The 22,796-nt window shown below is 45.7% G+C and overlaps 1 protein-coding gene across 1 annotated transcript in view; it reads right to left on the bottom strand.

Moving 5' to 3' along the window:
* The window catches only part of whrna (whirlin a), a 263,734-nt gene that overhangs the window by 37,562 nt on the left and 203,376 nt on the right, over window positions 1-22,796 (bottom strand). The window contains exons 9-11 of the mRNA XM_070862779.1: window positions 11,370-11,441; window positions 2,261-2,837; window positions 108-304 (exon numbers count right to left, since the gene is read on the bottom strand). Of these exons, the coding sequence (XP_070718880.1) occupies window positions 108-304; window positions 2,261-2,837; window positions 11,370-11,441 (846 nt within the window). The remainder of the gene's footprint in view (window positions 1-107; window positions 305-2,260; window positions 2,838-11,369; window positions 11,442-22,796) is intronic.

The raw sequence follows: 22,796 nt of genomic DNA, 5'->3' as shown, positions 1-22,796 counted from the left end.
TATAAACGCAAGTATTCTTTTTGTTGTTCATTTCTCTGTACTAATTTTTTAAATTAAATTGCTGATTCTCCCAGTCGTCAACAAATAAGCATGGAAACTTAACTTACTGGTTTGGAAAGGGCCTCTGGTTTGCCTTCAATCCCAGCCGAGTCCTTGGTGACCTTGCTCTTCACAGGAACGGGACTGCTGTCTTTGCTGTTGCTACCCATTTCACCAACGTCAACCCCGCTGTCCTCGCTGAAAGTTTGCCCGCTGTCAGATAACTGGCAGAGGGCAGCAGCTGGTGGGAACAGTGGCATCATTTCTGTTATTGACAGAAAATGAATTCTGCTCAATCCCGAGGTGCATGCGGATCTGTACAACACATGGACTCACAAACATCAGTACTATTGGTCTAACTACAGATGACTATTTCTTCTATGTACGGCTTTTGCCTTGGAATGACTATTATACAGAGAAGCAGGGCGGGCAATCTTTAAAGTGGCTAGCCATTCGGGAATTTATAGTGTACACGTCACTGGTGTCTTTAATTCCTACTTTATCCCCTGTTTCATCTCTTCGTGACTAATGTAGAGACACTGCAGCTAAAGCTAATAAGGTTATTGGGTTGTATTAATAGAACCATTCAGTGCAAATCAAAGGACACCAATTTGTCATTAGCCAGGTCACCGGTCAGACTGCATCTGGAGTACTGTGCCCAGTATTAGTCTCTCCGCATGGTGGGTAATATCGTGGCCTTGGAAAAGTTCCAGAGGAGAGCTACGAGAATTATTCAGAGCTTAAAAAACTTCAGCTATTCAGATAGGCTCAAGGACTTTCTTTACTTTAGAGCAGCACAGACTTCGAGGCAATCTACTAGAGGTCTATGAAATAATTAAAGGGCTGGATAGCGTCCCTATTGAGAGATTATTCCAGTTTAACAGAGTGGGGAGGACTAGGGGACAGGAGTTTAAACCATGTAAGAGTAGGAATAGACTGGAAGTTAGACAGTTCTTCTTTTCCCAGAGGGCGGTGAGCCTCTGGAATATATCGCCGGCTGGTGTGCTGGGTGCTGACTCTCTGGTCGCCTTCAATAGGGAGTTGGACTGACTCGTGACTGGGGCTGAGATCACATCCTACAGAAGGTAAGTGTCTTTCTAGATAACACTTGATGCATGTGATTACCCAGACTGGTTTCCATCACCTGAGGGGGTCGGAGAGGAATTTTCCAGAATATTTTTCCCCTTATTAGCCCTGGGTTTTTTCTCTGTTATTTTGCCTCTCCCTGGAGATTGCATGGCTGCGGGGGTGGGTGGGAGGTGGGAGGTGGGGGGAAGAAGTGTTTAGTCATGATGGTCCGGCCATCACGATGTGGGGCAGGCTAGATGGACCAGCTGGTCTGCTCCTGCCCGTCAATTTCTTATGATCCTGACCAGTGACATATATTTAATATGTTCTACATTCCGTTGCCGATTACACTTAAAGATGAGGAGCCGTCTGGTCTTGCATGAAACTTTCTAAATGCTTAAACAGAAAAGTGCACTTAGTGATACAATGATGTAAGAATGCCACTAATCATCGTTCCCACTGCAAAAACTAAATCCTGCAGTTCGGGGTACAGAAAATCATAAGCCTAATTCAATACAAATTTACCTCAACAGCCAATATAGAACATAAGAAATAGGAGCAGGAGGCAGCCATTTGGCCCTTTGAGCCTGCTCCGCCATTCAATAAGATCATGGCTGATCTGATCCTGGCCTCAACTCCACTTCCCTGCCCGCTCTCCATAACCCTTTACTCCCTTATCATTCAAAGATCTGTCTGTTGCCACCTTAAATATATTCAATGACCCAGCTTCCACAGTTCTCTGGGGCAGAGAATTCCACAGATTCACAACCCTCAGAGAAGCAATTCCTCATTTCTGTCTTAAATGGGCGACCCCCTTATTCTGAAACGATACCCCCTAGTTCTAGATTCCCCATGAGAGGAAACATCCTCTCTGCATCTATCCTGTCAAGCCCCCTCACAATCTTAAAGCTTCCAACAGACACAAAGCAGCTAAGTAAAGACAGCATTCAGCCTAGTTAGGAACTCATAAAATCTCCACTGAGATTCTGTGAGATTATTAGCGAATCTTGACACTCACTTTATTCATGTTCAGTCTAACCGACGTGCATCCATACTTAGCTGAAAACATCGCATTCCTGAAGATTAATACAGATTAAAAACTATTTATCAATGGGAAAAGCCCAACACAGTATTACAATAAAATGGCACTTACCTCGAGATTGCGGTAATGCCCTAACTTCATTTACGTCAGGTTCGCTGTTTGGCTGATGCACTTCTACCATTACAAAGTGCTGATTGGCTGCTGCTAACTGTGGATGTGGCTTGTCCGTTGATTCGTGAAGAAGGGGAGCTGGAAGGTACGGAGGTGGAGGAGGAATAGATGGCGACGTGGGCTCAGAGGCATTGGGCGGCAGGTGTGCTGGAGATTTAACTCTGGGAAAGGGTCCAATGAGATGCTGGGTAACACGCGAGAGCTGTGCTCCTACCTCGCTCCTCACAATTTGCATTTTCAAGTTTTTAGTGTGTACTGTACAAACAGACTCTTCTGTGGAAACAACTGAGGCAGAGGCAAGAGAAGAGCGGTCACTTGTGGCATCGCTATCAACGTTTGTGGTGGTTAACGAAGGACTGTGAGGTGCTATGAAGAAAAGGCCCGAGTGTGATGACTCCGATGAACTCCGTTTCGGTCTGTCTCTGATTGTCTTTTGCTGTGAAGAGGCAGAGCTGGTAGCCTCAGGTACAGGAGGCTTAAAGTTAGAAGGGTTTTCAGTCAATGACTGCACATTATCCTAGAAAGCAAACCAAAAATAATTACATTTGCAACTAAATTATTTAAAAGTGGGAACGTTGACCTCTGTCATCCTTCGGTGAATAGCTGAGGCTTTCCAGGCTCTGGGCTTTCTGACACTCTGCAATCAGCTGACTGGAACCAAGATTGTAATGGAGTGAAATGGACAGAGTTATATTTCCCCATCATCAAGGGATACAGTAACTTCAGGCCTGAACTGCTTAAACATATGGAGCGAGAAATGTTCTAGAATTAGGTAGAGTCCTTACATGTATCAATTACCAAGCTGCCTATAACCTGCCTGGGCTAAACAAAAATCTCTCAAAATTCCAGCAACCACCTGTGAAATGGGATTTGATAGCTTCAGCAATGAGCTAGCGCCAGTCCAGGAGGAATAGGCTGCATGGCCTCCGTGTGTGCTGTAATTTATATGATTCGATATGGCCGAGAGAAGGGTACCCCTGACTACAGCCATCAATAGCAGCCTTCAGCCAATGGACAAGAAAGACAGTGGGGGTTGTGGGAAGGTAACACAGGCTGATATTACTTAAACCCATACTTGGTGTATGGCTTCACCATTCTGTCCCGACTGGTGTTTCATGTCAATGAAGAAGCCCAAAAGCAGCTTCTCCCCAACATTCTTAAACTTGGTAAATTCATATACTGTGAAAACGCGTGGAGGAATATTTCAAAAAGTTTATTTCACAAAATTACTTGGTGGCAATTTAATGGCTGAAAATTCTGCGGTTATCCTTGGACATAGTTTGCTCTGATGATGGGCGGGGTCATGAACTTTCAATTGTAGTCATCTGGGCTCTGATTGGAGGCTCGCTGATACAGTTTGATGGCCTCATTATGCAGAATAAACTGGGCAATGAGCAGCATTAGTGTGACTAGTTAAAGCTCAATCCGTCACTTGTCTGAACTGACATCTTGTTACTTCCTTCGATGGGAGATTATGTAACTGAAGAACGCAAAGAGCTTATTTTCAATGAGTCATCTCCCTCTGTACAGTATCCAGCCATTTCTGTGTGATCTGAAGCAGGAAAATTTGACTGTAGTGTTAATTGAACTGTTAATGTACAAATAAAGGATGTTTCTATGATTACAATCCATTGATTTATTTAAGATAGACTTACACACTAAACATATTTAATTGTGTCAATCTTCAGGGATAAAATAAATGACATGCGGTGAAAAAGAATAGAGTAGTCAGACTATTGCCCGAGTGTAGAATCCCCAACAACTTGTGGAAAAGTCCATTGTTAAAATCTTCTTTGTGAGTGGATTAATCTGACTATTATCTTCCAGTCTGTGTGCACTACTACACAAGGTGGGTGGAATCATTTGGTTTCAAATAATTTCTATTTAAGGAGAAGATTGCTGAGCAGGGGGATTATTTCAAGCCAGACTCCACTCACTGACTGGAATTTCAACCTGGAGGTGGGTCGGGAACGGGTGGGCTAGAAAGCAGTTGGGAAGCTTGGGAGAATGGGATTACTGCAGGCCCTGCCACATTTAACGTTTACATGAACATTTCAAAGCTCTGATTCCCACTCGTAGCCAGCCAGATGGAGAGGTGGGGTGGCTGCGGGTGGGTAGGCTTGCAGCACTAGGCCGTAGAGAGGGGGGAGGGATTGGGGGAGGGATTGGGTGAGGGGGTGGTCGGGAGCCGGAGGATTGGGACCAGAGACTCCGGGCCCGAGGAGCATTGGGTGGGGGGGGAGGGGGGGTAATAGCATCGGGCCTGGCTGCAGGAGCATCGTGGGGGAAGAGAGAGAATTGAGGCTGGAGGATCGAGGGAGGGTAGAGAGGATTAGAGCCTGAGGATCAGGGCCGGAGGAGCGTCAGGGGGTTGGTCGGTACTCGGGGGCCAGAGCAGCATTGGGCCTAGGAGAGTCTGGGAGGCCTCGGGGGGGATGTCCAATCACGGGGTGGGTGAGTCAGGGAAGCAACATCCAGCAGATAAGTGTAAAGGCACTTGCTGCCTGGATCCAGAAGTCCTCCCCTTACTTTAGCTGGCGCGTTCTCTGTGGCTTGGGAAACTCGACCAGCCAGAGTTAAATTTGTAATGGTGGTTAAATCTGAGGCACGCAGTCGCATTGCAATATTTAAATGGACAACCCGCCTCCTGGGAGAGGGCTGGTTGGCTGTCCTCCGCCTGTCCTGCCTCTGTTAAAACCGGAATTGGGCGAGTTGGAGGCAGGTTCAGGACAGGTTCCAGTTCTTTAACATTTTAACCTCCCACCCGACCCCAACTCACCCGGTTGTGGGGGTTAACATTCTCCCCACTATTCCTCTTTTGGTCAGCTATCCAGTGCCTCACTCCTATACATTCCAGAGATGAAGTATAAAGTTCATAGATTGCTTCAGCCACAAATATTGCCACTTTCACAAGTTGCTTGTGGAGTGTATACACAGACTGAATTCCATGCTTATAGGCAAAGGGAAAAAAAATCTATTTAAGTGGTCAAAGCCTCTGCTACTTGTAAAATCCACTCCCTGCTGTTTCAATTAGAAAGCGCAGTACTGCTACTACAAACAGGGTGGGTATAGCAGACTTACAGCAGTAGTTAGGGAGCTCACAACCGTAGCCTCTTGTTCTACTTTAGTTCCATTGGGCTCAAGTTTCCCCGCGCCCCCCACCCCTCGGCAAAAACGGCGCACCTCACAGAGGTCCGTCAACATTCTGGAAGAAAAAGTACGCCAAAAAGTTAACTTACAATTCTGGCCGATCCTCGGGTCTTCTTCAGCCACAGCGTGGCGCAGCAGAATGAGTGGGGGGGGTGGGGGGAGGCGGAGCCAGGTCCCGGCACTGAAAACAGAGCCAGGACCTCTGCACATGCCTTCTCCTTCCCTCCCCCACCCCCCACCCCCGTTAAGATACCGTGTTCACGACCCACCACCCCCAGCTCCCCCCACAGCCTGCCGTATTGAGCCTTCTCCCTCCCTCACCACCCCCCCCCCCCCCGTTAAGATGCCGCATTCTCCCGCACCTATCCCAGGCCAAAGGGACTCCCGCACGGTCAGCCGCTGCCGAGTTTAGTTGAAGGTAGGATTTACTTCAGTTCTTTATTTGTTAATTTAATTATTAACTTCAGTTCTTGATTTTTTATTGAATGCTTATTCCTTTTTCTGCTTTGTTTGGTGCTTGGTGGTGCTTTAAATGTAGTTACTTGCGTTGATTCCTTAACTCCAGGTAAGGTTTTTCTGTGCAGACAGAAGTGGCAACATACGCTGGCCTAAGTTAGTTTGGAGCAACTATTTGCTGGCCAAACTCGCTTAAATGGCCAAAACAGGCGTAAGTGACTGGGAACGCCCCCTTTTGCAAAAAAAACTAAAAAAAGCCTAACTAACTCACTTACACTGGTGCAAATTAAATGGCCAGAATTGCAACTAAACAGATACTCCAGAAAAATCAAGTTGCTCCCAAAAAAACGGAGCAACTCCTGGGGAAATTTGGGGCCATTATATGTAAAGAGTTATTTTGATCAATTTCTTGATGATTTTAATTGTTACATGATAATCAGCCATCTTCCCACATACATTTTCACTGAAAAAGAACATATTTTCCCTCGTTATAACTATCCTGGGTCGTTTCTCTCTTCACCCTTCCCAAAGATGCAGTCAGTGACACATAGGGGTTTAGTTTTAACCCAACTCTTGCCACGGGAAACCCACAGCATCAGGTTGGCTCACTGGAAAGTAAAATTGGGAGGGTTGTCACGCCAGCGTTGCACTTGATCTCATCAGTTTCCCGTCGGATGGGTTAGGATAAAGTTGCCCCCATAATCTCCAGAGCCAGAATGCGTTTGTTTTACAAATTTTCTTTGTTTGTTTACGACAGGTTAAAGTTTAAGTTAGGTTCGGGTTTGAGATTTTTACAGCCCACCCGATCCAAACTCGTCTGTTTTTGGGAGTTAAAATTCCCCTCCAGCTCTATGTGCCTCTCTTTTCCTTTGACTTTGTGCAGCTCTTGAACCACAGTGCTTTTCTTTGTATCAGCATCACTCTATGTCAAATAGACAGTGAGGATGAAACAAACCAAAGACAGCCTTGGACGAACTAGCCTGATTGAGCAACGAAAGCTTGGTGTAATACTGTTGGATCAGTTGAAACTCAAGGTGGACTTAGCCTATGTCCTTCCTTAATCTTTTATACCTCTCGGTTTACATCTCGTCCTGAAATTTGGATTATTAACTTCACTTGTCTAAATAAGCACAGAATTACTCATGCTTTTCAAAGCTAGAAAGAATGATATATTTATATATCGCCAAAGTGGACTGGAAACAGCCATTTGAATGTAAATCAGTGTAAGAGGCATTCAAGGAGGAGATCCGGATGGTTCAGAGCAAGTATGTTCCCTTTCAGAAAAAGGGTGGGACTAACAAATCTAGAGCCCCCTGGATGTCAAGGGACATACAGGGTAGGGTAAAGAAAAAAAGGGAGGCTTAGGACAGATACCGAGGGCTCAATACTGTAGAAACTCTAGAGCAGTATAGAAAGTGCAAGGGTGCAATTAAAAAGGAAATTAGGAAAGCACAGAGAGAGCATGAAAATATTTTGGCAAGTAAAATCAAGGAAAACACAAAATGTTTTATAAATACATTAAGAGCAAGAGGATAACTAAAGAAAGAGTAGGGTCTATTAGAGACCATAAAGATAATGTGTGTGTGGAGGCAGAAGACATGGTTATTGTCCTTAATGAATACTTTCCGTCTGTTTTCACAAATGGTGGTGGGGGGGGGGGGTGGGGGGTGCGACGCAGACATTGCAATCAGGGAGGAGGAGTGTGAAATATTAGATGAAATAAACATAGTGAGAAAGGAACTATTAAAGGGGTTAGCATCTTTGAAAGTAGATAAATCCTCAGGCTTGGATGAAATGTATCCCAGGCTGTCAAGAGAAGCAAAAGAGGAAATAGTAGAGGCTCTGACCATCATTTTTCAATCATCTCTGGCTACAGATGTGGTGCCAGAGGGCTGCTAATATAGGGCCCAAGCTTCCCCCACTCTAAGAAAGGCACACCTCTAAGGAGAATTGTGATTTTTAAGATACTCCAAAAAAAATCTAGTTGCTCCAAAAAAATAGGAGCAACTCCTGGGGAAACTTGGACCCCATTGTACCTTTGTTTAAAAAGGGAGAAAGGGATAGACCGAGTAATTACAGGCCAGATAGCCTAACCTTGGTGGAAGGAAAATTATTGGAAAAAATTCTGAGGACAGGATAAATCCTGATTTGGAAGGACATGGATTAATCAAGGATAGTCAGCATGGATTTGTTAAGGGAAGGTCATGTCTGACTAACTCGATTGAATTTTTTGAGGAGGTAACAAGGAGGGTCGATGAGGGCAGTGCATATGATGTAGTGTATATGGACTTTAGCAAGGCTTTTGATAAGGTCCCACATGGCAGACTGGTCACGAAAGTAAAAGCCCATGGGATCCAGGGTAAAGTGGCAAGTTGGATCAAAAATTGTATTCGAGGCAGGAAGCAAAGGGTAATGGTTGATGGGTATTTTTGTGACTGAAAGGCTGTTTCGAGTGGGGTCCCGCAGGGCTCAGTGCTGAGTCCCTTGCTTTTTGTGGTATATATCAATGATCTAGACTTGAATGTAGGGGGTATTATTAAGAAGTTTGCAGATGATACAATAATTGGCTGTATGGTTGATAATGAAGAAGAAAGCTGTAGACTGCAGGAAGATATCAATGAACTGGTCAGGTGGGCAGAGCAGTGACAAATGGAATTTAATCTGGAGAATTGTGAGGTAATGCATTTGGGGAAGTCTAACAAGGCAAGGGAATACACATTAAACTAAGAAGTGTAGTGGATCAAAGGGACCTTGGATTGTATTAACATAGAAACATAGAAAATAGGTGCAGGAGCAGGCCATTCAGCCCTTCTAGCCTGCACCGCCATTCAATGAGTTCATGGCTGAACATGAAACTTCAGTACCCCCTTCCTGCTTTCTCGCCATAACCCTTGATCCCCCGCGTAGTAAGGACTTCATCTAACTCCCTTTTGAATATATTTAGTGAATTGGCCTCAACTACTTTCTGTGGTAGAGAATTCCACAGGTTCACCACTCTCTGGGTGAAGAAGTTTCTCCTCATCTCGGTCCTAAATGGCTTACCCCTTATCCTCAGACTGTGACCCCTGGTTCTGGACTTCCCCAACATTGGGAACATTCTTTCTGCATCTAACCTGTCTAAACCCGTCAGAATTTTAAACGTTTCTATGAGGTCCCCTCTCATTCTTCTGAACTCCAGTGAATACAAGCCCAGTTGATCCAATCTTTCTTGATAGGTCAGTCCCGCCATCCCGGGAATCAGTCTGGTGAACCTTCGCTGCACTCCCTCAATAGCAAGAATGTCCTTCCTCAAGTTAGGAGACCAAAACTGTACACAATACTCCAGGTGTGGCCTCACCAAGGCCCTGTACAACTGTAGCAACACCTCCCTGCCCCTGTACTCAAATCCCCTCGCTATGAAGGCCAACATGCCATTTGCTTTCTTAACCGCCTGCTGTACCTGCATGCTAACCTTCAATGACTGATGTACCATGACACCCAGGTCTCGTTGCACCTTCCCTTTTCCTAATCTGTCACCATTCAGATAATAGTCTGTCTCTCTGTTTTTACCACCAAAGTGGATAACCTCACATTTATCCACATTATACTTCATCTGCCATGCATTTGCCCACTCACCTAACCTATCCAAGTCACTCTGCAGCCTAATAGCATCCTCCTCGCAGCTCACACTGCCACCCAACTTAGTATCATCCGCAAATTTGGAGATACTGCATTTAATCCCCTCGTCTAAATCATTAATGTACAATGTAAACAGCTGGGGCCCCAGCACAGAACCTTGCGGCACTCCACTAGTCACTGCCTGCCATTCTGAAAAGTACCCGTTTACTCCTACTCTTTGCTTCCTGTCTGACAACCAGTTCTCAATCCACGTCAGCACACTACCCCCAATCCCATGTGCTTTAACTTTGCACATTAATCTCTTGTGTGGGACCTTGTCGAAAGCCTTCTGAAAGTCCAAATATACCACATCAACTGGTTCTCCTTTGTCCACTTTACTGGAAACATCCTCAAAAAATTCCAGAAGATTTGTCAAGCATGATTTCCCTTTCACAAATCCATGCTGACTTGGACCTATCATGTCACCATTTTCCAGATGCACTGCTATGACATCCTTAATAATTGATTCCATCATTTTACCCACTACTGAGGTCAGGCTGACCGGTCTATAATTCCCTGTTTTCTCTCTCCCTCCTTTTTTAAAAAGTGGGGTTACATTGGCTACCCTCCACTCCATAGGAACTGATCCAGAGTCAATGGAATGTTGGAAAATGACTGTCAATGCATCCGCTATTTCCAAGGCCACCTCCTTAAGTACTCTAGGATGCAGTCCATCAGGCCCTGGGGATTTATCGGCCTTCAATCCCATCAATTTCCCCAACACAATTTCCCGACTAATAAAGATTTCCCTCAGTTCCCCCTCCTTACTAGACCCTCTGACCCCTTTTATATCCGGAAGGTTGTTTGTATTCCACAGATCCCTGAAGGTAGCAGGCCAGGTAGATAAGGTGGTTAAGAAGGCATACGGAATACTTGCCTTTATTAGCCGAGGCATAAAATACAAGAGCAAGGAGGTTATGCTTGAATTGTATAAAACTTAGTTAGGCCACAGCTAGAGTACTATGTGCAGTTCTGGTCACCACATTACAGGAAAGATGAGATTGCACTGGAGAGGGTGCAGAGGAGATTCATGAGGATATTGCCTGGACTGGAGAATTTTAGCTATGAGGAAAGATTGGATAGGCGGGGTTTGTTTTCTTTGGAACAGAGGAGGCTGGGTGGGGAGACCTTATTGAGGCATATAAAATTAGGAGGGCCTCGATAGGAAGGACCTATTCCCCTTAGCAGAGGGGTCAACAACCATGGGACATAGATTTAAAGCCATTGATCGGAGGTTTGTAGGGGATTTGAGGGGAAATTCCTTCACCCAGAGGGTGGTGAGGTCTGGAACTCACTGCCTGAATGGGTGGTAGAGGCAGAAACCCTCACCACATTTAAAAAGTACTTGGCTGTGCACTTGAAGTGCCGTAACCTACATGGCTATGGACCGAGAGCTGGAAAGTGGGATTAGGCTGGATAGCTCTTTGTCGTCTGGAGCGGACATGATGAGCCGAAATGGCCTCCTTCCATGCTGTAAATTTCTCTGGTTCTATGGTACTACAAACATATTACAGAACTTAATTATTGCCTGGAACATTTTGATTAAATAGAGGGAACGGTCCTGGAGATAAGCAAGGGTCCTGCTGACAGCCTGGTTGTTCACAGCAGGTTTCAATATTCCTTCTGTTATTACTATCTTTCTTTAGCTGACAGCAACAAAGACACAATAATGATAAATGTTATTTCTCCAACTTGAAAAACAAGCAATAAATTCTATTTGGTACGCAGAGAAAAGACATGATGTTACATGACAGATGAGCAGCACAAGACCAAGTAAAATACTCACCAGTGAGATGTCTGGCAGATTTCCAATATCTCCTTGCAGTCTGTCGTTGGTTACCACAAGATCTGTGTCATTCTGCATGCGAGAACAGGGTCAATTCATTCATTAGACCATATCCCGTCAATTAGAATAGTGCTCTCCACACAACAGCCTTGCATTGCAGACTCCTGTGCTAAAGTGCCTCTGTAATTGAATCAACTCTGGGAACAATCCATCAAAGGCATGGGGGTGGGGTAATTTTAACTTTGGGTGAGGGTGTAACATGGGGAATATCGAATACACTGCTCATTATACACCACGGCCAATTTTCTTTTCCATCAAAGTCAATGGAAGGGAATATCGGGCAGGGCAAGTAGTGGACAGCCAAATCGATATTGTGGTCTGAAGTGTGAAATGTTGGTGGCAGCATTGTAACCCATGCCTTTTGTCAACATAGACATGTTCTCTGTACTTTAAATAGCCCAGTCTGTATATTTCGAACACTATTGCCTGGCAAGGTTACAAGGGTGTGATAGTATGCATGGTGGAACAGGATCCATGCTGCTACAAGTCCTTGCCATAGAATGAGTTGCTGGTCTCAGTTGCAGAGAGAAAGATGAGAGTGGAGAACAAGTAATTACTGTATTACAGTATAGCCAGGGTAATGTCCTTGTTGGCTCCATAAACAATATTAATCTGTAAATATTGCTGTGAAACCTAAATATGTACTTTTCAATTCATGTGCTCCATCATATTTCCTCCTAAATGCATTGTCTCAGCATGTGATTCTACATTGTGCCTGCTTCTACTTAAATGAAGTGTGCTCATGGGGTTCAACACAACTGAAATGCTACTGTAATACTCATCTTCCGTCAATTAAATACACACTCAATAAAAGCCATGGATGTGAGCAATAAACCAAGGAAGGACAAACTGATTAATGCTCAGTTGTAATCCCATGCACTTGTATCAAACACTCAATGGGGTACTTTCATCTCATTCATAAAAGGATGTACGCAAAGTTGCATCTCAATTCAACCACTTGACTCCTGTGACATTAAAAAAACCGAACAATTATCCTAATTCACAGTTATTCTCAAACAGCTTCAAGGGGCCTGGGGCCACAAACAACTCCGATGTAATATATCTATGAAGGTTGAATATGCTTGCACTTGTCTTCAGGCACAGGCCAAAATATATTGAGGTAAAGGGACGAAGTGGAGTTTTTGCATCCTGGGACCTGAACCAGATGACCCAGACAGTCTAGCCCTTCCAAATGGTAAGAATGCAGAAGGATCAGTCAGAGAGGGGTGATATAATTCCTATAAGATGGACCACAGGTCTTCTGCCTGAAACTATTATATCTGATGAATCTTGACAAACCACACAAGAGGAATCCAAAAGAATGATCTTGATGTCTAACACAGCTCAAACAACCCTGGTCTGGTACAAGATGAGTGAACATAGATCCTAAACTCAGTCTTGTAACTGCTGTGTCCAGTTACTGATGGCATTTCTGTTCTGCTGCCGCTCGGTTCAAACCTCCCACTGAGAGATTCCAACAACACTAAGCTGACAGACATTAATTATAATATCACAAATCTACAGGGCCTGTTGTGATTTCTAAGGGTTCGTCACAAAAGCTTTTGGCTGTCTTGCTGGAAGAAGAGTTTAAAAAGAAATTGCAAATGCTCCAGGATCTGAATGTTGTGGTGAATAGGTCCTGTTTGAAGGTGTGGTGGTGTGAGATGTTGGACTTCTAACAGACTACTGATATTCCTATACTTCTCCTCCAGCTATTCTCCACACGCTGCCTGGGGAACTGGACCGGATTTTCCTCTCACAGGAAGAGCATTCTCAGGCATCTCCCAGCACTGCCCGATGAGCAGCACTGGCAGGTGCTGGGGAGATTACATAGCATTAAACAGGATATACGGCACAGAAACTGGCCATTTGGCCCAACCAGTCCGTGCCGGCGTTTATGCTCCACTAAAGCCTCCTCCCATCTTTCCTCATCTAAATCTATCAGCATAACCCTCTATTCCTTTCTCCCTTCTATGCTTGTCTAGCCTCCCCTTAAATGCATCGATACTATTCGCCTCAACCCCTCCCTGTGGCAGCGAGTTCCGCATTCTCACCACAGATGGTCCCATTACTCCAATTGGGAATGGTATGTGGCGTAGGGAGTCCTGAGGAGGCAAAATAGATGAACAGAGCAAAATAAAAGAAATGTTATACAGTCAGCATTAGTCTTTCCCGGATAAGAAAGGTGGACATTTTACAAACCAAGGAGCAGATCTTCTACTCTCTCACAACTTTAATCTCGATCATTAACCTATCTGGTGATGATTGAACATAGAAAGTACAATAGGGAAACAGACTGTCCGATCCAACCAATCTGTGTTGGTATTTATTCTTCAAACAAACAGTAATCCCATGCACTGTTCCCATATCCCTTTAATCTCCCTCTTCAATGACCTATCTAACATTTTCTTAAGATTGTAATCCATTTAGCTGATGTGATGACAGAAAACTTTTTGTACAATTGTATTAACATAAGCAGAGAACTTCTTGTGTTTTGTTGACAAATTCGAAAAACTACATATAAAAAGACATCGCGCCGGCCAGACTGGTATACACTGTGACCTGGACAGATGGAACAACACCTATCCCTCCTGGGGAAATCCATCACAGTAAAAATGAAAGTGTCCCATGCCTCCTTGACCAGTTTCAGATATTGCTGGTCAGAGACACAGCCTAGCAATTCAGAAACACATTCAGGCACATTTCCAGATATCTATTGGCAGGCACGAAACTAAGGGGAGACATTCGGGTCGTTTGTGCGTGCTAACAGTGCACAGCCGACTTCTAGTCCAGGCGCGGCACCGCTAACGACTCATCACCGTGCACAGCGACCATTTTTAGCCCCAGAGGCCAGGCCACGCCTGCGACAGCTTCAGGGGGCGTGTACAGGGCTGTGGGCGCTCAGAGGACGCTATTTAAAGAGGAGGTTGCACTCGCACTAAAGAAAATCGGACACTTACCGGTCGCTTGAGTGCTGGGCTGATGTCACGGTACTCCGCTCCCCGATGATCCAGGAAGGGACCTGCAGAGTCGGCTGTTTGGCACTCCCCATTAATGAATGGGAGGGTGGGGGGGGGGCCCTTCCACGCAGCAGTGCTGCGCGTCTCACCCCAATATCGCGAGCGGGGCGGGACTGCAACGCCTGGCGCAGGAACTCCTGCCGCGTGGCTGTTACCTTCCCCAAATGGGGTGCTACGCAATTTCTCCTCCCCAGGAAACCCCTTTCACCTCCTCAAGCATAAAGATCTATCCAACATCCCGCATTACTACTCGGTGGCCCAACTCTAAAAATTACAGTCCAGAATCTTGTCTATCTGTACCATGGAGACCAGAACTTCCAAAAAATGTTAGGTTTCAATGGGATCACCTCTCATTCTTTAAACTCAAGAGAATGTAAGCCAATTCTACTCAATCCCTCTCATCCCAGAAATCAATCTAGTGAACATTTGTTGCACCCCATCTAAGGCAAGTATATCCTTCCGTAAATAAGGAGACCAAAACTGTGTACAGTACTCCAGGTGTGGTCTCACCAAAGCCCGATGTAATTCCTTATTCTTATACTCCAACCACTTAGCAATAAAGGCTAACATAACATTTGTCTTCCTAGTTGCTTGCTGTACCTGCATGTTAACAGGCACAGAATCTAGATCTGGCATGAGAAAGGTATCACCTTAGTGGAGCCATATCATCCCCTTTTAACATCTGGGATATAAATGTAATCTCACCAAACAATACATGCACTGCTCCCTCCAAATGAAATACTTCCTGCAGCTTCAAAATTCCCAGGAGATCACATGGCTCCAGTTGGGGTGGCGTGTAGAATGTTCCAGTGTAAGGGGTGCTGCAGTTGTGGTGAGGCACCCCTTATACTGTATGTAACCTTTAGGGCTGCTGACCAAGGGCCGTGCGGCTCTGTGTCGGCTAGCGCGGACACGATGGGCCGAAATGGCCTCCTGCTGCGCTGTAAATTTCTATGTCTCTATGTTTCTATGAGTGAACTCTCTGGAAGCTGTAGCTGCTGCAAAGAGCAAAATTCACGAGAACTCCCCCCCCCCCCACCCCCACCCCGCCCCCTGTGTTTGGGCTCATTCGAAAGGAAATTTAATTTGGGACTATCTGCTGAAAAGTTTGGAACTCTAAAGTGCTTATGGAAGAAACTACAAACTTTAATAGAATTATAAACTTTTACAAGACAAATTCAAGCCTCTGGGCGGACCTAGGGAACAAAGGAAGCCCACTTGATTGTTGGAACTGTCTGGGTGTGAGGACTGAGTTAACCTGTCTGGAAGAATGAGTATTTGGAAATCTTCCTCCATAAGAGACATTACCATCACAAAATCACCCAGGGATAGCTCCCCATCAACATGGGTCTGGACAAACCATTTCAGCATATACATCACAAAGAGGCCCAATCCAGCCTGTATGCGAAAGACTAAGCACAAAAGGACATTGCAATTACCAAACTAATATTTCCATCAGGAAACAATTTTTCGAACATCAACCCACACAAGACATATCAACTTTAACGAGCCCGACAAAATATTACAACGAAGAACCAAGCCCGCCAAAATTATACAAAGAATGTTGAACAGATTGGGCGGCAAAATTAGAACACTGAAATCATATAACTGCCCCTGTTTACAACAGAGGTTAGAGAGAAGAGAGAGAAGAGAGAGAAGAGAGAGAGGGGAGAGAGGGGAGAGAGGGGAGAGACTCTCCAGCCTCAAAGTCTTGAAGTCCTGAAGGAAGGAAGAACATCACCATCTACCATTAACTATCAAAAGGATCGGTAAGCATAAGTCCCTGCCTGCCCTGGAGTCTAACCTAGCTAGAATTAGGTATTGGGAGGTGGGAGGCATAATTTTACTGCAACCCCCTTTGAATGTGTAATGTATGGTACTTTATTTGAGTGATTATAAATTTGACCTTGTACCTTTCCTTGTATTGTTCTTTATTAGAGTGATTGTAAGTTTGGCCGTGTTTTTTCTTACTGGAGTAATAAGCCTGTATTACTTTGACTGTAATAAAAACAAAGTTCTTTGCATCAAACCAGTGTCCTTTGCACTTTTGTCACACCCCCCAAATAAATCCAGAGTACAGAACCCAAGGGGGGGGGGAGCGATTTGAAGCCGCTCAAGTTGGTCAGAAGGGAACCTGACCCCCTCATAGAGACCCACACACCACACCGCGCCCCCCCACCCCTTACACTGCATTCTCCAAAAGACCAAGTATGACACTTAGACTACCAGACAGCAGAGGAGGAATGCAGACTTATGGAAACAAACACTCACAACTCTGACATACAGCAGAATGTGAGACAGTTAACATAGGAAGATGCACTGAGTGCGCTGCACCCCACAGATGCTTCGCAATCTGCCCTCTCCTTGGGGAAAGATGGTAGGCTGCAGTCCGAAATGCACACTGTTTCTCATGTTCCTGCACCCACGTTCAGCCACTGACGCAAAGCCAATGGACAAAATGTCAGCTATATATTCAAAATGCATGAGAAATCACATTTTAAAATCAACAATTAGGGAAGCAAATGGTATGTTGGCCTTCATTAATAAAGGATTGATGTATACGAGTAACGTCTTACTGCAATTACACAGGGCTTTGGTGAGATCACACCTCGAGTACTGTGCACAGTTTGGTCTCCTTATCTAAAGAACGATATACTTGCCTTAGAGGGAGTGCAACAAAGGTTCACCAGACTCATTCCTGGCTTGGGGTTGGGGTGGGGGGGGGGTACTGTCCTATGAGGGGAGTTTAAGTAGACTAAGCCTACATTCCCCTAGAGTTTAGAAGAATGAGTGCTGATCTCATTGAAAGGTATAAAATTCTTAAGGGGCTTGACAGGCTAAATGTTGGGAGGATGTCTCCGGTGGCTGGGGCGTCTAGAACCAGGGGTCACAGTCTCAGAATATGAGGTTGACCATTTAGGACTGAGATGAGGAGAGATTTCTTCATTCAATGGATTGTGATTCTTTGGAATTCTCTGCCCCAGAGGGCTGTGGGTGCTCCGTCACTGAGTATATTCAAGACAGAGATCGATAGATTGTTGGTTACTAAGGAAACCAAGAGATATGGGGATAGTGCAGGAAGATGCAGTTTAGGTAGAACATCGGCCATGATCTTACTGAATAGCGAAGCAAGCTTGGGGAACTGATGGGCGTACTCCTCATCTATTTCTTATGTTCTAACTCCATATACCCACCATTGCCCCATATCCCTTAATACGTTTGGCTAACAAAAATCTATCAATCTTATTTTTTAAATTAACAATTGCCGTTTGTGGGAGAGAGTTCCAAACTTCTACCGGTGTTTCCCAGCTTCACTCCTGGAAGGCCTGGCTCTAATGTTTAGCCTATGTTCCCTAGTCCTAGAATTCCCCAACCAGCGGAAATACTTTCTCTACCCTATCAGTTCCCCTTAACATCTTGAAAATTTAAATCAAATCACCCCTTAACCTTCTCAATTCTAGGGAATACAACTCGAGTTTGTGTAATCTCTCCTCTCAACTTAACCCTTGGAGTCCAGGTATCATTCTGGTAAACCTCCGCTGCACTCCCTCCTAGGCCAATATACCCTCCCTAAGGTGTGGTGCCCAGAACTGCTCACAGTACTCCAGGTGTGATCTAACCAGGGCTTTGTACAGCTGCAGCATAACCTCTACCCCCTTGTACTCTAGTCCTCTAGATACAAAGCCCAGCATTCCAGTAGCCATTTTGATTATTTTCAGTACCTGCCCATGACATATTAATGATGCACGTACCTGGACCCCCAAGTCTCTTTGGCCCGCCACTGTTTCTAGCTTTTCAACATGTAGAAAGTACCCTGTTCTATTCTTTTTAGGTCCAAAGTGGGTGACCTCACATGTGCCTACATTAAAATCCATTTGCCACAGTTTTGCTCATTCACTGAATCTGTTAATATCTCTTTGTAATTTTATGTTTCCTTCTACGCTGCTTACAAGGCCGCCTATCTTTGTGTCATCGGCAAATTTGTGGCACTCTATCCCATCAGCCAAGTCATTAATAAATACGTTGAATAATTGAGGCCCCAACAGAGATCGCTACGGGATACCACGAGTCACATCCTGCCAATTTGAGTACCTGCCCGTTATCCCTACTCCTGCCGCTCAGCCAATTTCCAAACCAGGTCAATATTTTGCCTTCAATTCCATGAGCTTCAACTGTAGTTAACAATCTCCTATGAGGTGACTTTATTGGATGCCTTCTGGAAGTCCATATAAATAAGATGCATAGCCAGCGGTGACTAAAATTTTAAAACAAACCACTGGCTACAAAGCACTGTGACATCCTGAGAATGTAATAAGGTGTTATTTAAATGGCCTCAGCATTGATTCACAGTCACACGAACATCCAACATTGTTTCTACACAAACAATTTGACACATTCATTGAAAAACATATCAAATGTTTTCATGAACATGATCGCTGAAATGACAATTACACTTAAAATTAATTTACACAGTGCATGTAACACATACCAAGATGAGAGAAAAAATCAGGAGTAGATATTTGTGCAACATATGGTTCCGTGCCAGTGCATGTTGTCACACGGCTGATGCAAAGTAAGTGGCACGATGACATTAACTGCCTGACAATTATCACAGTTCCACATAGAAAAGGGATGCAAACCACAGGTTTCTTTCTTTTTCAGGAATAACACTAAGTCATCCAAGATGCCTCTGCTGTTAATTGCAGACGGTTATAGATCAGAGCCAACCTCCTGTGCTCAGTTGAGTAAAAGGTCAACTCAGTCAGGTTGAGCCTGTCAATGCCTTGTGTGCAGATTGGTTCTTGTCCTATCAGAGGAAAAGAGGGCACCTGCCTTTCGCAAGAAAGTGACGTTCTTGCCAACCTTCAATCTCTTCTTGCAAGTTTGTAATCGGCAATGGCACCAAATCACTGCCACAGGAGTCGACACTCAGCTGCTGAGGAGAAGGAGAAGAGAGAGTCCCAATCGTCGATGGAGGAGTTGGTTATTAACCATCCATCTCCTGTCAAATGGCATAAGGTTTTAAAACATCCGACATAATGAGAGCACGACAAGCACTGCAAGTGTGGGAGACTTGACAGGTCTGTGCTGTGAAGGTGGCGACCTGGACTGGGGAGCCAAGCAACGCACGGTAAGATTACAATTTCATTTATTTTCAGCTATAATTCTTTTAAAATTGATTGGGGCACAAATACTTGACTATGTCTTTATGTCAGTTGCTTGATAATTTCTGCAAATTTTATCAGGTCTATCTGGTCTTACTTCTCATCCTCAACTGACCAGCCTCACCCGGTGACTTCGCACGACCTGATTCCAGATTGGTCACCGTCCAATCCGCTCTGATAGCTCCATCAACGTAGCCTCAAAACGGCAGGGACAACAGAAATGCTGCCACAAAAAGATCAACGCTGATGCACTCAAAGGCCCTGCAAAGAAAGTCCTACCCAGCCAACCTGACGACTCCCAGTGAACCAGAGCCACAGAGTGTCCATAGTGCCAGGTCTGCCCTCAAGTCCACCATAATTAGCACCTGCGAAGAGACTCTTGGTTACTCTACCAGAAAACATCAAACTGGTTCGATGAGAGCAACCAGGAGATCCAGGAACTAATAAACTGCAAACGCAAGGCATTTCTGAATTGGAAGCAACTCCACAACTACAGACAACTGAAGGCCGAAGTCCAACAAAAAACTCGTGGCCGAAAGAACAGATGGTGGGTCGAAAAAGCACAGGAGATCCAGCATTTAGCGACAATCGCGACGTGCGTGGATTTTTTAGCGTGGTCAAGTTCACCTATGGCCAAGCACTCCTATTCCACTGCTGGCCATGAATGGAGAGGTGCTCATCAAGTACAGAGAGGTAGTTAGTGCGCACTGGAAGGAGCACTTTGAGTATCTCCTTAACCAAGACTCTGGTTTCGATGTGAATGTCCTCGACTCCATCCCGCAGCATGCTACCCGCCACCACCTTGGCACAATCCTAACCCAGCATGAGGTTGAAAAGGCCATCCGACAACTGAAAAACAACAAGGCCTCAGGAACAGATAGAATCCTCGCTGATGCACTAAAGCATGGCGGAGAAGCACAATTGACGCGAATCAATGAGCTCATCTCTCTGATCTGGAAGGAGGAGAGCATGCCAGGGGATCTCAGAGATGCCGTAATCGTAATTATTTTCAAGAAAGGGGACAAGTCCGACTGCGGTAATTACAGAGGAGTTTCCCTGCTGTCTGCCGCAGGGAAAATCATCGTAAGAGTCCTCCTCAATCGTCTCCTCCAAGTGGCTGACGAGCTCCTCCCAGAGTCGCAATGCGGATTCTGCCGAAATTCAGCTCCCCAAAAAGGTCGTTTACCACTGGAATCGGCCAAGCATCGATGTTGAGTGGCCGCCAACTTCCGGTCCAAGGCTGCTGCCAGCGAAATTCAGCTCGGGGATTCTTCTGGCAGTCCCCACTTCCGTCCCGCCACTGCTGACCGGTCATAAGCGTGACATCAAAGCACGCACCGCCGATCTCCCGCACCTTCAGCCAAATTCAGCTGTAAAAATCCTCGATCCGCCGAGCGGTGCCCCCAACAGCTATTTCTGTCGGTGCACCTTGTTTTCGGTGTGTGGGACTTGGCTGCACGACGGCCATTAAAGGCGAGGGCCCACTGCCGCGGCTGCCATTTTATTTTTATTGCCGGCCGTCTTCTAGGTCGGCCGGACAATTGTGTCTCCGGATTTGGCCGGGCCGCCAGCAGGCAACCTGACATCCCCTCTTGGGTGCCAGGCCACTGGCCCGGCCAAAACCCTCCCTGGTGGCCCAGTGGACCGATGTTCCCCAATGCTGAAGGTTCTCCCCTTTAAGTGAATGGGAGAGCCTTGGTGACGCATAAGGGTCATGACATCATCCCCGCTCCGCTGCCTCCACTTCCGCCCCTCTCGCGTACTTACCACCTCCACTTCCGCCCCCATTATGACTGACTTTCGGTCCGCTTCAAAAAAAATGACAAAGAGCTGAATTTTGCAAAAGAGGCGACCTCATCCAACGCGGCGGAGAAATTACTTCAAAAGCAGAAGATGCGACCCGTTTTGGGTGGGGGTGAATTTTGGCCCCATGATCTTCACCGCGCGACAAACCAAGAAAAATGTAGGGAGCAGCATCAACCTCTGTACATGGCTTTCTTTGACCTCACAAAGTCCTTCGACTCTGTCAACCGCGAGGGATTAAGGAGTGTCCTTCTCAAATTCAGCTGTCCTCAAAAATTCGGCACCATCCTCTGCCTGCTTCACATTGACATGCAAGCCATGATTCTTACCAACAGATCCACCACAGACCCAATACAAGTACAGACCGGGGTCAAGCAAGGCTGTGTCATTGCACCAATTCTCTATTTAATCTTCCTCGCTGCAAAGCTCCATCTCACCCTTAACGAGCTCCCCATGGTTGACACCTTCACTGAAGCGTACAAGAGTATGGTCTCACATTAAACATCAGTAAGACAAAGGTTCTTTACCAACCTGCCTTGCCACACAGTACTGCTCCTCGGTTATCAAGATCCACGACGAGGCCTTGGACAACATAGACCACTTTCCATATCAGTAAGGGCAGATATCGATAACGAAGTCCAACACCACTTTCAGTGCACCAGTGCAGCTTTCAGTCGCCTGAGGGAGAGAGTGTTTGAAGACCAGGATCTCAAACCCGGCACCAAGCCCATGGTCTACAGAGCAGTAGTGATACCCGTCCTCCTATATGCTTCACAGACATGGACTACGTACAGCAGGCACCTCAAAGCACTGGAGAAGTACCACCAATGCTGCCTCCATAAAATCCTGCAAATCCATTGGCAGGATAGGCGCACTCATGTCAGCGTTCTCTCTCGGGCCAAAATCACCAGCATCGAGGCATTGACCACGCTCGACCAGCTCCGGTGGGCGGGCCACATTGTCCGCATGCCCGATGCAAGACTCCCGAAACAAGCGCTCTACTCCGAGATACGTCATGGCAGGAGAGTCCCAGGGGGGCAGGGAAAATGCTTCAAGGACACCCTCAAAGCCTCTTTGAAAAAATGCAGCATCCCCACTGACTCTTGGGAATTTCCTAGTCCAAGACCGCTCAAAATGGAGGAAGAGCATCCCAGTCTCTTCGCCGGGAGCACGCGGAAGCCAAGTACAAACGGCGGAAGGAGCCTACAACAAATCAAGCACCCCACCCACCCACCCATCCCTCCAACTATCGTCTGCCCCGCCTGTGACAGAGACTGTAGGTCCCGCGTCGGACTCATCAGTCACCTTACAACTCATATTAGTGTGGAAACAAGTCATCCTCGACTCTGGTGAACTGCCTAAGAAGAATAATATAAATA

The sequence above is a fragment of the Pristiophorus japonicus genome, chromosome 20 (genome assembly GCF_044704955.1).
Source record: "Pristiophorus japonicus isolate sPriJap1 chromosome 20, sPriJap1.hap1, whole genome shotgun sequence".
Classification (NCBI taxonomy): Eukaryota; Metazoa; Chordata; class Chondrichthyes; family Pristiophoridae; genus Pristiophorus; species Pristiophorus japonicus.
Note: the sequence above shows the minus strand (reverse complement) of the source record. Positions and strands in the feature narration are given on the sequence as shown.